The sequence below is a fragment of the Monodon monoceros genome, unplaced genomic scaffold (assembly GCF_005190385.1).
Source record: "Monodon monoceros isolate NGI ecotype Baffin Bay Population unplaced genomic scaffold, NGI_Narwhal_1 Super_Scaffold_18, whole genome shotgun sequence".
NCBI lineage: Eukaryota > Metazoa > Chordata > Mammalia > Artiodactyla > Monodontidae > Monodon > Monodon monoceros.
Window position 1 is genome coordinate 143,739,104 of NW_021703774.1, and position 14,314 is coordinate 143,753,417.

At 45.8% G+C, this 14,314-nt stretch overlaps 1 protein-coding gene across 3 annotated transcripts in view; it reads left to right on the top strand.

Moving 5' to 3' along the window:
- The window catches only part of TESK2 (testis associated actin remodelling kinase 2), a 131,022-nt gene that overhangs the window by 114,730 nt on the left and 1,978 nt on the right, over positions 1–14,314 (top strand). For 2 of the 3 annotated variants that reach the window (XM_029227992.1, XM_029227993.1), the window contains exons 5-10: positions 2,483–2,629; positions 12,438–12,520; positions 12,747–12,831; positions 13,089–13,172; positions 13,386–13,472; positions 14,186–14,303. In XM_029227992.1, coding sequence (XP_029083825.1) covers positions 2,483–2,629; positions 12,438–12,520; positions 12,747–12,831; positions 13,089–13,172; positions 13,386–13,472; positions 14,186–14,303 — 604 coding nt within the window. The remainder of the gene's footprint in view (positions 1–2,482; positions 2,630–12,437; positions 12,521–12,746; positions 12,832–13,088; positions 13,173–13,385; positions 13,473–14,185; positions 14,304–14,314) is intronic. The other variant, XM_029227995.1, reaches the window with a different exon arrangement.

A 14,314-nucleotide genomic window follows, 5' to 3' on the forward strand; every position in this document is an offset into this window, starting at 1 on the left:
GTTGTGGCCTCTCCTGTTGGGGAGCACAGGCTCCGGACGCGCAGGCTCAGCAGCCATGGCTCACGGGCCCAGCCACTCCGCGGCATGTGGGATCCTCCCGGACTGGGGCACGAACCCGTGTCCCCTGCATTGGCAGGCGGACTCTCAACCACTGCGCCACCAGGGAAGCCCTACATATATATTTATTTATTTGGTTGCACTGGGTCTTAGTTGTGGCAGGCGGGCTCCTTAGTTGTGGCTCCAGGTCTCCTCAGTTGTGGCTCGCAGGCTCCTTAGTTGCAGCATGTGGACTCCTTAGTTGTGGCTCCAGAGCTCCTTAGTTGCAGCTCACGGACTCCTTAGCTGTGGCATGCAAACTCTTAGTCGCGGCAGGCACGTGGGATCTAGTTCCTTGACCAGGGATAGAACCCGGGCCCCCTGCATTGGGAGCGTGGAGTCTTATCCACTGCGCCACCAGGGAAGTCCCTAAAACTCAGAATTTTTGCCTTCTCTCCCATTAGGTTCCCTAGTCTTTTGTAAATTCAATATCACCCCCACTCCAAAAAGGTATTAAGAGCTTAATTTTAGGCTTAGAGGAATTTTCCCCTTTTTCTCCCTTGGAAAGAGGAGGCAGATAATACATCATGTAAGGTTTGAATAAGTTCATGAATTTAATCGGCAAAAAATTTTGAGCTCCTGTTCTGCATGAGGCTCTCTGTACCCAGACACCATGGCTCTCCAATGTAATGTAGGGGTAGATCATGAACTCTAGAGCTAGACTGCCTGAGTTGGAACCCTGGCTCTGCTGCTTAATAATTGGGTAACCTTGAGCAAGCTGCTTAACCTCTAAATGCCTTTTGTAAAATGAGAATAATAGTACACTTACCTTAGGGTTATATGAAGATTAAATGATGTAATTAATGGAAAGTTCTCAGAGTAGTGCCTGGCACAAAGCAAGTACCAAGTAAATAAATATTAGCTGCAGCTGCTGCTGCTATTTTTGTTATTATTATTTATTATCTCTATATAAATAGGCTTATTTGCTCTTAAAAAAAAAAAGGGCAAAGCAGCTCTTCATGGGTATGTAGGAATGACAAACACCCAAATTTCTTGAAAGAGTACATCTTCATGTCATTTCCCCTTAGCCTTATCTCCTACTCACACCTCAATTCACTTTGATCTTACTCTGATCTTAACCACTTTACTGTAACTGCTCTGGCCATGGTTGCCAGTGACTTCTCAGTTGCAAATTCAGTAGACACTTTGCAGGCTCATCTTACTTGATCTATAGCATTTGATACTATTGGTCATTTCCTCTTTGGAATGTTTTCCTCCTTTATCTTCTGTGGTGACATTCTTGCTTGCTTCTTCCTCCTCTGCCTGCTCCTTTAAATGCTACAGTTGCTTGGGATTCTGGTAATTTCCCACCTTACATGTTAACCCCTGGGCAGTTCCATACATTCCTTAGCCTCAGTGACTACTTCAGCTCAATGTCATTGCCTCCTAAATGTTAGTCTCTAGCCCAGACTTTGCTCCTAAACTTCAAACTGACTCTCTATAGGACATCTCCACATGCCCTTAAACCCAACAAGTCCTACTTGAACTCACTATCTTTTAACATTGCCTCTTCTAAAAACCTGCTCCTCTCCCTGTATTCTGGATATTTAATAATGGCACCCAGGGACCAGTGGCCTGCGATCAACCTAGGAGCTTTTCATTGCCCTTATCCCCCCATCCAGCATTCATCAAGTTTTTTTTGACTTTGCCATCTAAATCTTGAATCTTGCTCTATTCCAGTGCCTCAACTATTGCCTTAACTCAGGCATTCTTCTTTCACCAGGATTATGGCAATAATCTCCTAACCTATTTTCCCTTCTCCGTATTCTCCACTCTAATCCATCTATCATACCATTGCTAAAATAATCTTTTCTTTAAAAAACAAATATGAACATGTTGCTCTTTTGCTTAAAAGGCTTCTTTTGTTCCTTATAGACAGGATAAAGTCCATATACCTTAGCAAAGCATATCAGCCTCACCTGCCTCTTCTCTCATGCACTCTGGCCATATTGAGTAAATTAGTTTCCTGAATACACCATGCTCTTCACCTATAACTTTACATATGCGGCTCCCTCTGTGTGGACTTTCTTTCCTGCTCCCCCAAGTCATTCTTTGGACTCCTTTATTTCCTTTGTGCAGCTTTCTCTGACATGCCTAGACTGAGTTAGTAACTTTATCCTCTGTGCTGCACAGTGCTGCCGTACCTGTACAAAGCCATCTTTTAGCATTTACTACATTATATTGTTTGTCTATATCCCTTAATAGATTGTGATCTTCTCAAAGGAAGGTGCAGCACCTACCATAGTGCCTGGATGCAGAATAAGCCCTCAGTAACTTCAAAAGAAAAATACAGTCTCTATCTTCTAGGTGTCTACTCTTTAGTGGTTTCACCACCACCCTAAGCATTCCTGACAAATGGTAGCTGGGTTTTCCTTCTGTTTTGCAGTATATCAACTCTGGAAACCTGGAACAGTTGCTAGACAGTAACCTGCATTTGCCCTGGACTGTGAGGGTGAAACTGGCTTATGACATAGCAGTGGGCCTCAGCTACCTTCACTTCAAAGGCATTTTCCATCGGGACCTCACATCTAAGGTACGAAGGCTTTACATGCACTACTCTTTGAGACACTGTCTTCCATTACCAAGAAAACTGTGTTAAGAAACCAGTCATTAATGTGCTTGAGAATGATGGAGATCTCTTATAAATTCAGCATTCAATCACAGAGGATACAACTTATTACTATGTACAGCTAGTCCTTAGAAAGCCAATCTCGGCTCACAGCAGGTAGGTACCTTTCATTGCTGAGTCTGGCAACACATACATCTTGAGAACCTTCACTCTTGGCTTCAGGTCCTGAATGTGTGTTGCAGGAGTAGATGGCATGAGGACACTTAAGAGGTTCTTGCCCTATAGGAGTGACAGCAGTCAAGGCAATGTGGGAGCCTGTCTCTTAGTATCCTCTCTCATGGCCTCCAGCAGGAGTTCTGTGATTTTTAGTCACTTGAGTGTAGGTTTTGAAAGCCATAATGTACTGACCCATTTTCTTTCTGTGTGATTGAGTTTCTGCCATCCTGCCAGTTCCTCTTTGGCGTCAGCTGGTCTCTGTAGTATTCTCTTGCTGTCCAAATTGCTGTGTGACCAGGTTAGAAAAGAGTTGCTTTTAGAGGAAGTTGGCCATACTACAAGGCAGACACCTCAGGGCCAAGTAGCACAGGACATCACGTGACAAGGCTTACATAAATAGTACTGTTTGATCATTGATATGGGAACTATAAATCATCTAATATAACTTCTGTCCAAGAGCTGATTTAAAGTCTTCTAGGGAGGTATTATAGAAGTTTTGTACCTGCCCAAGAATAGCTCTTATTTCATTCTGCACCCTCAACACAAACATATGCACACACACGCACATGCATACACATACTCCTACAGCTCTTCTGTCATGGATGAGGGGTATGGGAGCCTGTTATAAGAAAAAGTTTGCAAAGGGAACAAAAGCAGGCTGTGCTCTCAGAGCCAATAAGGCCTAGAGCAGTGAGTCCCTGGCTCCCTCACATTAGAATGGTTCTGGTGTTCCAAACAGCAGTACTGTCCCCAAGGGACCCTGGCCATTGGTTTGTGAGTACTACACAGAAAATAGCTTTGAGGAGGTGCTTGTAGGGCCCCTAGGTGTGGCAGGGCCATTTGTAGTCAGCTGCACTGTTACTAAAGGAGCAATAAGAGTGGCAGGTGGAATCTGGTGGCCAGCTGAGACCTAGTTGTGAGGAGTCCTTTATCTTCATTGGTATAAGCAAGGACTGGACAGTTGCACAGCTGGGACCTGGAAGGTGGTATCATTTCCTTTCATCAGACTTTTCTCCTTCCTTAGAACGTTTTAGAAACTCAAAACTTAGAAAACTGCACTTGTTCCAGGCAAATGGGTGGGGTTGTATCAACTTAGATACTGCCTTAAGTTGGTAGTATACTCTCACCTTAGGCATGCAACTAAAATCAAATTGCTGGGGCTTCCCTCGTGGCGCAGTGGTTAAGAATCCGCCTGCCAAGGCAGGGGACACAGGTTCGAGCCCTGGTCCGGAAAGATCCCACATGCCACGGAGCAACTAAGCCCGTGTGCCACAACTACTGAGCCTGCGCTCTAGAGCCCGTGAGCCACAACTACTGAGCCCTTGTGCCACAACTACTGAAGCCTGCGTGCCTAGAGCCCATGCTCTGCAACAAGAGAAGCCACCACAATGAGAAGCCCACGCACCGCAACGAAGAGTAGCCCCAGCTCATTGCAACTAGAGAAAGCCTGCGTGCAGCAACGAAGAGCCAACGCAGCCAAAAATAAATTAATTAAATTAAAATAAAAAAAATCAAATTCTTGCTTCCTACTCAGAGAGCATCATTTCTTCTAAGGTGGAGGGAGGTCATGACAAGTTATCTGTCTGTCACACAGATATTTCCTGTACACCTACATGAGTGTCTCTGGTGCCTGGTACCATGAATGAAGGGATATTTGAAAAAGATAATTTCTGACCAGAGGTAGTCTTGTTGGAAAATAACTGAAAAATAGTTCATAGCATTTTATAATTGAGTGTTTAGCTATAGACTGTAGGTTTTCAGTCAAAGGAAAGATCACTAGGCTAGGGTAGCTAGGCTTTCTGGAGGAAAGTCCTCCACTACCAATGAGTTCCTAAGAACTCATCATATTCTCTTCAGTGCCCCCAAAACACTTTGTCCCATTGTGCTAGTGTCCAAGTGTGATTCTTTCTGGGATTGTCATAGTGTATGTATTGTACAAATGACTAACCTTTTTGGAACTATAGGGTAAGACCACTATCCTTTGGTTTTCCTAATAGGGAGTGGGTATTCCCATGTCAGTTGGCTTGAGATGAGAAACTAGGAATTTAGGAGGAAGAACTCCCTGGTATCACTGGGCTGTACTTTCTTGGGTCTGAACTTTAGGGGATGGGGAGAACAAATGACTTTGCAACCTGGAGACAGGCTGGGAAGTATACTCTAGGGAATCTCAAGTTGAAGAAAAACTTCATTGCCCTTTTTATCATCTCTGAGCTTTTGGTAAAGTTTTGTCCAAATGTTTTATCTTCATAGTGTTGCAGAGATTAAGGAGAAGGTGGTGTGTCCCCACCTAGACCAGAGCAGCCCCATCCAGGAGACCTGTGTGATGGTGACGGTGACCATAAGAATGAGAAGCCCAAGGGAGAAGTCTAAAGGGACAGAGTAGGGCTTTGAAATTTCCAAATTATCTTATTGTCAACCTTGGGTCTGAGTTTGATTTCTTTAAGGACAATAAAAGGTTTACTTATATTTTAGCATGTACACTTCCTATTATTTGATGGTTCTATTGTGTCCGTGTCTCCCACCAACACATGAGTTTCTCAAGTGCTGCTCATATTCACCTTTTTATTCCTAGCACCTAACATACAGAGCCTGTCAGAGTAGAGGCTTCCTGGCCCTCTTTCAGAAAATGTGCTTGATGGCACAGAGGCCAAAACGTCTGCTTGAGAACTGAGACTTTGAGTCCCACACCCAGTTTTGTCCCACCTCTTTAAATGACCTCAGTGCTCTTGGGTCCTGAGTGTCCCCAGTCTATTGACCTCATAGGAGTGATCAGTCCGGGCTTTTCAGGCCAGAGCTAACAGGAAGGATTTAAAGTAGTAGGAGCGTGTTCCAGGTAGGTAAACCGGGATAGAGAGAAGCACATGCCTTTTTCCAAATGATCCTGAGCCTATGGTGGCGGCAAAGAGGATCACTGGTTTCCAGTCAGAGTGCCTGTTGAAAGCAGTATTGCCTTTGTAGGATTCACACATCAGTAGTTACTGCAGTACTGTTTTCAAGAGTGAAGAGTCTGTCAGATATAGCTGTTCTGTCTAATTTTGTAATTATTGCGATGCTGATGATTTACTTAGAAGCAAGTGGGATGCAGTGTGGCTTTAAAAACATTCCGTTCTTGAGCTCCATCAAGAAGTGGCAACAGCCACACACAGGCTAGGAGTGGCTGGTACAACTGTACGTGAGCCTTGGCTCTTAGGGGCAGCTGGGAGAGCAGCTTCTTTCTGCTTAATACTGTTACTGCCCAGGATCAGGCAAGCACCACTAGTCTTTTTGGATTTCCCCTAGGAGTGTGAATTATACCTCTCTTCTTGGTTGCTGGGTTTTTTGGGGGGTGGGAATGGTTTTTTGTGTTTTTTTTTTTAACTCCAAAGAATCCACTCTGGCCATTCCACTAGAGTGAAAAGCCTATCTAGCTGTGGTCTTAGGCTATACCCCACGGCTAGGAACAGAAAATGCCAATTTTCAGAGACTGAAGAGAGCATGAATTAGAAACAAAGTTGAATGCTGGGGGGAGGTAGAGAGTGTGTATTAGGGCACCCTGTAGTCATTCTTTAAAAAAAATTTATTTATTTACTTATTTATTTTTGGCTGTGTTGAGTCTTCATTTCTGTGTGAGGGCTTTCTCTAGTTGTGGCAAGCGGGGGCCACTCTTCATCGCGGGCTTCTCACTATCGCGGCCTCTCTTGTTGCGGAGCACAGGCTCCAGACGCGCAGGCTCAGTAGTTGTGGCTCACGGGCCTAGTTGCTCCGCGGCATGTGGGATCTTCCCAGACCAGGGCTCGAACCTGTGTCCCCTGCATTAGCAGGCAGATTCTCAACCACTGCGCCACCAGGGAAGCCCAAGTAGTCATTTTTTATAAAGAGAACCATCAACAGCCTTTGGGAACCATTTATACTGTGCTACTAGAGGACATAGAAATTACTGGAATGCAATCTGTACCATCCATGGGCTCTTAGTCAAGTTGGAGAGACAGATATGTGAGTAGATTATTTCCCAAGAATTATAGAAAAGAGAGGGGATCACATGGTGGGATGGAGGGGAAGGGAAGGGATGGGACACATTACAGCAAACCAGATAATCTTTCGAGACTTGGACTGCCACCGTCTCTGGGACATTTAGGAGGGCAATTCAGTCTCTGATCTCTCCCTGTGGTATGAAAAGAAACTTTTAACCCTTCTTGAGATGTAGAATCAGTACTTTCTTTCTAAGTGGGTTTATGGAGTGAATTTGTTGGGGGTAAGTGGAGAGAGTTGTTGGCACATGGAAAGCCTTTTTTGTTGTTATAGAAATAACTTTAGCTTAGAGCTAACACTCACAAATGGACTTGGCATTTCTCCACTCAGGTGGTTTTATTCAGTGCCAATACTGAATGTGCAGCAGTTCTAGGAGACCTCAGGATCTGCTCTTAGGTGTCTACTCTGGCCCAGTTCTGAAGGATTTGTGTTGGCTTCCAGAAGTGCATTCATGGCCACCTTTCGAGTCTTTTGTCAGCTTAGTCCCCATTATGGAGAGTCGAATGTATGATTAGTGTATGCCTTTTCACCTGCTTTTGAAAGAAGCTTCAGTCATCTATCCAGGCTTTCATATAACAAACTTTTGCTAAGCTCTTTCTGTGTGTCTGTGCTAGGTTAGAGATACAGAGATGAATGGGATCATTCCCTGCCCTTGATGAGGCAAACATGTAAGTCTCTCTGCTATGGTGTGATGTATAGGAGTAGGACAAAGAAGAACGGGAGCCAGGCAGCAGCGGTGCCTGGGCTCCTCTTTGAACCTGAAAAGGTCACCTGTTGCCTCACGGAAGTCTGACTGGGCCTTTCTTATGTCTGCTGCTTATTCCAGGCATACTTTTGAATAAAGCATTCTTCATCCTCTATTTAGTGGACTTTGCATCCCACACAGCCTGAAAATTAGTCTGGCTTCTTCAGAACCCCACAGTGGTCTGAGCTTCATATTTTGTATTCTGTAGTCAAATAGTCTGTACTGGGGCCATGTCCAAGTTGGGTGAGAAATGCAAGCATTACACTAGGTGCTCTTGGATTAACCAACGTTGGAGGTAGGGGCTAGCATCCCAGATGAAGGGGTCTTATTGTATTGCCTGCACAAACAGTACTGCCTTCTCCATGGGCCCTGGCCCCTTTTGCTATCTTAAGACTACATTGTTCCTGCCATGGCCTTGCTTTCTCTAGTGGAAAGCTTTTTAGCCAGTTCCTCTGGAGAGGCCAAAATCATTAGGAGGGATCTCTTTAGAATCAGGAGACCTGCATCTTTACCACTTATAGTTGTAAGCTACACTTTTCTCATCTTAAATGTAAAAATCCCAGATCTGCCCATCTGACAATGCTGTTTGAATCACTTGGATTATGTTTATGAAAAACGTTTTATAATTCATAAGGTACCACACAGACAGAAGTAGACAATCTTCCCTTTGCCCAAGGGCTAGGAAGTATTCTCTAGGCCACTTCCTCTAGGCCACTTCCCTCTTAAGACATCCCTGCTTTGCTAAAGCTTACAGTCTATAGCTTACAGTCTATAGCTATAGGAAGGGACTATAGAAACAGATACTTTCATTATAATATCTCAAATGCTAAGGTTAGAGAGAGGAGAAGCATAGGGTGCTTTGAAAAAGGATATTTAACCCAACCTGAGGGTACAGAGAAGACTTCTTGGAGAAGGTGATGCCTGAGCTGAATCTTGAAAATTGAATTCTGCTTAGTAAGTCTTGTATGTATGGAGGGGGGTTATATTCCAGACCAGACAAGACTGCATAAACAAAGGCATAGAGGCATAAACGGTCTGATGTGCAGACTGTGAAGCTGAAGTGGTAGGGGATAAGAATTGAAAAGAGAGGAGTCTGACCATATACTATCTAATTGGATTTTATCTTCTAGATAGGAAATGAAGAACCATTGTGGCTTTTTTAAAGTAACAGCTTTTTTGAGATATTACTCACATAAAATAAAATTCACCATTGCAAAGTATACATTTCAGTAGTTTTTAGTATATTCAATAATCACCACTAGCTAATTTCAAAACTTTTCATCACTCCAAAAGGAAAACCCCATGCCCTGTTCTCCTCTCCCTTTAGCATTTGGCAATCACTAATCTTTTATCAGTTTCTATGGATTTGCTTATTCTGGACATTTCATATAATGGAATCATACAATATGTCATTGCCAGCTTTTAAGTAGGGGAGTAACGCAGATTTGCATTTTACAGAGATCATACTGGCAGAAATGAGGAAGGTGGATTATGGAGATCAAGCCTGGCCCAAGCCACAGAGACCAGTTGGAATATTGCAGTATTTAGGGGAGGATGTGAACTAGGGTAATAGCAGTGGGGATGAAGAGGGAGGGACCAATTTGAAAAACATTTAGAAGCTAAAATTACTTGGAGTAAGAGTAAAAAATCTAGGCTGAATCTCAAGTTTCTAGCTTAGCAAACTGGGTGGAAAATGGCAGTGCCAGCTGACATAAAAATATAGCTAGAGTTTTAGTTTTGGAGGAAAAAAGATGAGTTCAGGTTTGCATGAATGGAGTTCAGTGTAAATGATCCAGGAGGAGATGTCCAGAAATAGATGAGATGTGCAAAGTTGAAGCTTGAGGATAAAGGTCAGTGCTGAGGATATACATTTGGGAGTCATCAGCACAGAAGTGGTAATTAGAAATGTGGAATAGCCTCCACAATAGAGCACAAGCTGTAGGCCCAAGATAGAACCCTGAGACCATCATCCTCGTGGGTTAGGGCCTGCATTGGAGTGTGTAAAGGTGGAGAAGGAAATCCATAGTGTCACAGAAGCCAGGAGAGAAGAATCAAAAGGAACAAGAATAGCCTGTAACTAGCCTCTAATGGCTAGTCTGTTAGCTCCAGGACCACAACGGCTTAGTCTCTGCATGCCCAGTACTAATATGATTCCTGAATCATATGTAAAAATGCTGAAGAAAATAATCAGCAGTGTCAACAGCAGCAAGATCAAGTAACATAAGGACTGATTTTGTCTACTGAGCTTAATGCCACAGAACTCATGGGGATCCTCAGTGAGAACACTTCCAGCAGAAGCCAGTGAGGAAGGAATGGGAGATAAGGAACTAAAAACAGCCAGTGTTGCCAGCCAAACTTCACTAGCCTAGACCCCACTAAGGGCAGGCTCAGGAGTTTATTGAAAAACCCTATAGGAACTAATCTTGGTCAGAGTTGCTCTCCATTTTCCTTCTCGCCTCAGATACCGACTCCTGAAGTTTGCTCTTTTGGTTTTCAGTATCCCATCTCTGTCTTTGGCTCTAATGCCAGCTGTTGGCTGTGGAGAAGCTTTAAGAGAGGCAGTGGTCACACTCCAGACCAGAGGCAGACCGGGCTAGGCAGGCTTGCCCCATGTTGTAGGGCCCTGATCATCCCTGCCGTAGTCATTTCTTAGCTGCTCAGAGAAGCTACTGTGAAGTCACTTCCTCCTGGATGGGTGGTTTACAATGAGTGAACAAGAGGTCTCCATGAATGTGAAGATGGGGCAGAAACTGAACAGCTTTGACAAAGGCAGTATACTGTGGTCCTGTTCTGTTCCTTACTTGCTGAATCTAAGCTGAATTTAACAGGGTTGTTTCTGAGGGCTATAAAGCAAATAGTAAATCGGACTTCAGACTGAGCCTTGGAGACAGGAACCTGAGTTGCTGGTGAAAGAGGAGGAGGAGGGGAGAAAAACAAGTGACAGATCTGAGGTGCCACTGCCTCACAAGCCAGTGCCCAATAGCCTAGGCTTTGGCTGTCTAATAGACAAGCTGGCCTAGAGCCCGTCTTCTCACAGACAGTAAAGTCAGGGATCTGGGGTGGGGGTGGCGGAGTGCTGAGCCAGTGGACTGATGGGAGGGCCAAAGCCAGGACAAGCACAAGGACGGTCCTGCTTAGAAGCCAGAGACACTTATTTCTGCCAGGAATCAAGGGTAGGAGAGGATGTAATGAAATCACATTACGTGAAATCACATTTCCCTTCCAACTCAGGGAAAGAGAGAATAGTGTGATCACATCAAAGCCAGAGTACGGGACTAATTTGTACCTGATGTGGAGTAAGCAGGTGACTTGGCAATGCCTTGGCAACTGGACGCCAAGGCAAGGAAGGAGGAGGGCTGGTTTGGTGATATAGGGCCTTGCTGGCCCCAGAAATGTCCCTGGGAGCCAAGGATCCCTGCTCCCTGCTACCTCTGGAGGAAGGTGGGGAGAGTGAGTTGCCTCCTGAGCCAGAGTGGTGTAGGGCCATTTTGAATGCAGCCATTTGGGGAGAGTTTGTTGCTGCTTTGTGCTTATTTTCAAGTCACTTGGGTCATCCTTTCTCTGGAGACAGCAGCATTTGTTCAATGAGCTTGTCCTGAGCCTCTCTCATGAATTGAATACTGTGAGGAAGGAAGGCCCAAACCTGAACTTGCTCCTGAGGAGCTGATGGCCTCTGATATGCTGTAAGAGGGAGTGACACAGAGGGGTTAAATGAGTTGAGATGAGAGAGAGATGAAGGTGAGAGCTGGAGAGGTCAGGACTGGAAAGGTAAGCTTGTCTTAAAACACACAAAATTTTCTGAAGTGAAAAGAATTGGAAGAACATTCCAAATGGAAGGGAACAGTATAAGCAAAGGCAAAGGTTTGAAGGGGCTGTTCAGGCTTCCCAAATCAAGCTTGTCTGTTACAAGTTTGGATGAAGATGTGTACATAGGGGCACCAAGGCATGGGGCGGTTGGTAGCTGGTTGGTTAGAGCCAGATCATGGAATTTTTTTCTTTGGCTGCATTGGGTCTTGGTTGCTCTGCATGGGCTTTCTCTAGTTGCGGCGAGCAGGGGCTACTCTTCATTGCAGTGCACGGGCTTCTCATTGCGGTGGCTTCTCTTGTTGCGGAGAACGGGCTCTAGGTGCGTGGGCTTCAGTAGTTGCAGCACGTGGGCTCAGTAGTTGCGGCTCACAGGTTTAGTTGCTCCACGGCATTTGGGATCTTCCCAGACCAGGGATTGAACCTGTGCCCCCTGCATTGGCAGGCAGATTCTTAACCACTGCGCCACCAGGGAAGTCCCAGAGGACATGGAATTTTAACGCCAGAGAAGAGGTTGGTTGTGATCTTGTGGGCAGTGAAAGTTGGTGTAGGCTTGGGCACTTGTCCTGTGCTTACATTACTTGGCAAGATCAGACCTGGCCTTGCTTGGGTCTCTATGTTCTGAGGGAAGGATGAAGGGAGGCCAGGGGCCTGATGATAGCCTGTCTTCCTCCACTAGATTGTGAGCTCCAAGAGGACAAGGGTTTCTGTTCATTGAGGTATCTCTGACACTTAGAACCATGCCTAGCACATAGAAAGTAAGATAAATATTTGTTTGGAGCATGATATAATCCTAGGGCAGCCACCAAAGATCCAGGCCTAACTCATCTCACATGGCTATCAGAGCCCCAAAGTCTGACCACAGGGGTCAGCCCAAGAGTGTGGTTTCACCAAGGAACAGGGGACCAGGTGCCCTGTGGCAGGGAGGGGTGGTGGTAAAGTCTATGGCTGGCTGGTCCCACTTCTGAGCCACATTGTCTTCTTTTTTGGGAACCCTAGAACTGCCTGATAAAGAGGGATGAGAATGGTTACTCTGCAGTGGTAGGTGACTTTGGCCTGGCTGAGAAGATCCCTGATGTCAGGTGGGTAGCCTTAATGGGTGCTGGGGTCACAGAAGGGACTGAGGCAAAGGGAAGACTCCAGCTTCCTTCTCAGCGGCCAGGACTTGGTCACAGCCCAACCTCAGCTCCCTAAATTCAGTCAATTCTAGTGTGTGCCCATCCTTGGGGGAGAGGAATTCCCAGTGGTCAGATATCTCATTGCACCTGCCAGCGGCAAGCTCATTTTCCGTGTAATCTCACCCCACAGCATGGGGAGTGAGAAGCTGGCTGTGGTGGGCTCACCCTTCTGGATGGCACCCGAGGTTCTCCGAGATGAACCCTACAATGAAAAGGTGAGTCTGGGGACCCCAAGGTCTGGTTCTCTGTAGAATCCATTCTTAGCAGAAAGTGTCCTGAGTCACACTTCATGTATGGGGTGAGGATCTACATCCTTCGTGCCAGAAACAGGGCTGGTACCTGTCAGCTGCCTAGTGAATGAATTGAATGAAATATGGACAGTAGGGCCCAGGCCTGGGCTAGTGGACATGGGGGACAGAAACCCCACCTCTCACCCCATTGAGAGGGAAACTGAGATCTCACTTCCCACCAGGCGGACGTGTTCTCTTATGGTATCATCCTCTGTGAGATCATCGCCCGCATACAGGCTGATCCAGACTATCTTCCCCGAACAGAGGTGAGCTCCAGGATGGGGATCAGTGCCACTGGGATGGGGCTGCTTTTGAGGCAATGGAATTGTTTTTTTCTTGGGTGGAGTTGCTGGAACTTAGTCTGTGGTTACTTCTCTGGGGCAGTTCCCAGACTCTCCTGAGCAGGCCAGGATGGGTGGAGGGATTAATGACCTGGCTACCAATGTCCCCTGGTCTTTCCCCACCATACCCGTCCACAGAATTTCGGGCTGGACTATGATGCTTTCCAGCACATGGTGGGAGACTGTCCTCCAGACTTTCTGCAGCTCACCTTCAACTGTTGTAATGTGAGTATCTTTTTCCTCCTGGCTTTGGTTGGGGCTGGCTGAACCCTGTTCACCTGGTTAGGACTTTAGGAAGAGGCTGCTAATTAGCCTCACAGGGACCTGTTTTTCACTGATGAGTGACAGTGCCCACATTCCTTCCTTTAGGCCTGCCAGACTCTGGTCCAGAGCCTTGGACCAAGGAAAGGAAAATTGCTTTGTATTATCCTGTCCTCAGCTTGTAGTGTAGACCTACCACCCCTTGCCTTAGATATTGATGGAGCTCCGGTCAGGTTTTAGTTGGACTGTGCGTCCAGCTGGTCCAAGACCCGTGAGAAAAGCTCTTGTTAGCCTTTATTTTATATAGCTCTGGGGTTGGACCTACCTGTTATGACTAAGGGGGTAGCTGGGCCTTGTCCAGGTAGCTTCCAGAAACATGTTAGCTGCAGAACTCAACAAAGAATAGAACCAACCACTGTGAACATACCCTTTTGGAGGGTTCTCTGCCAAACAAGGGGATAAGACATATACAGAAAGGCTGCTGAGATAGGGGAGGGTATTAGACAATAGCATCTTCCCTGACCTTAATTTTGGGACTCACTCTTGTGGTCTGGGGCCTTCAGAAAAGATCTCTTAGATGCACATCTGAATCTTAAAAGATGCCAGACAGACTCAAATGCCATCCTTGGGATGGAAGATGGGAGGGCAGGGCTAATGGCTGGTGTGGATGACTACAGATGGACCCCAAACTGCGCCCATCCTTTGTGGAGATTGGGAAGATCTTGGAGGAAATTCTGAGCCGCCTAGAGGAGGAAGAGCTGGAGAGGGACAGGAAGCTGCAGCCCACAGCCAAAGGTAAGAGATTA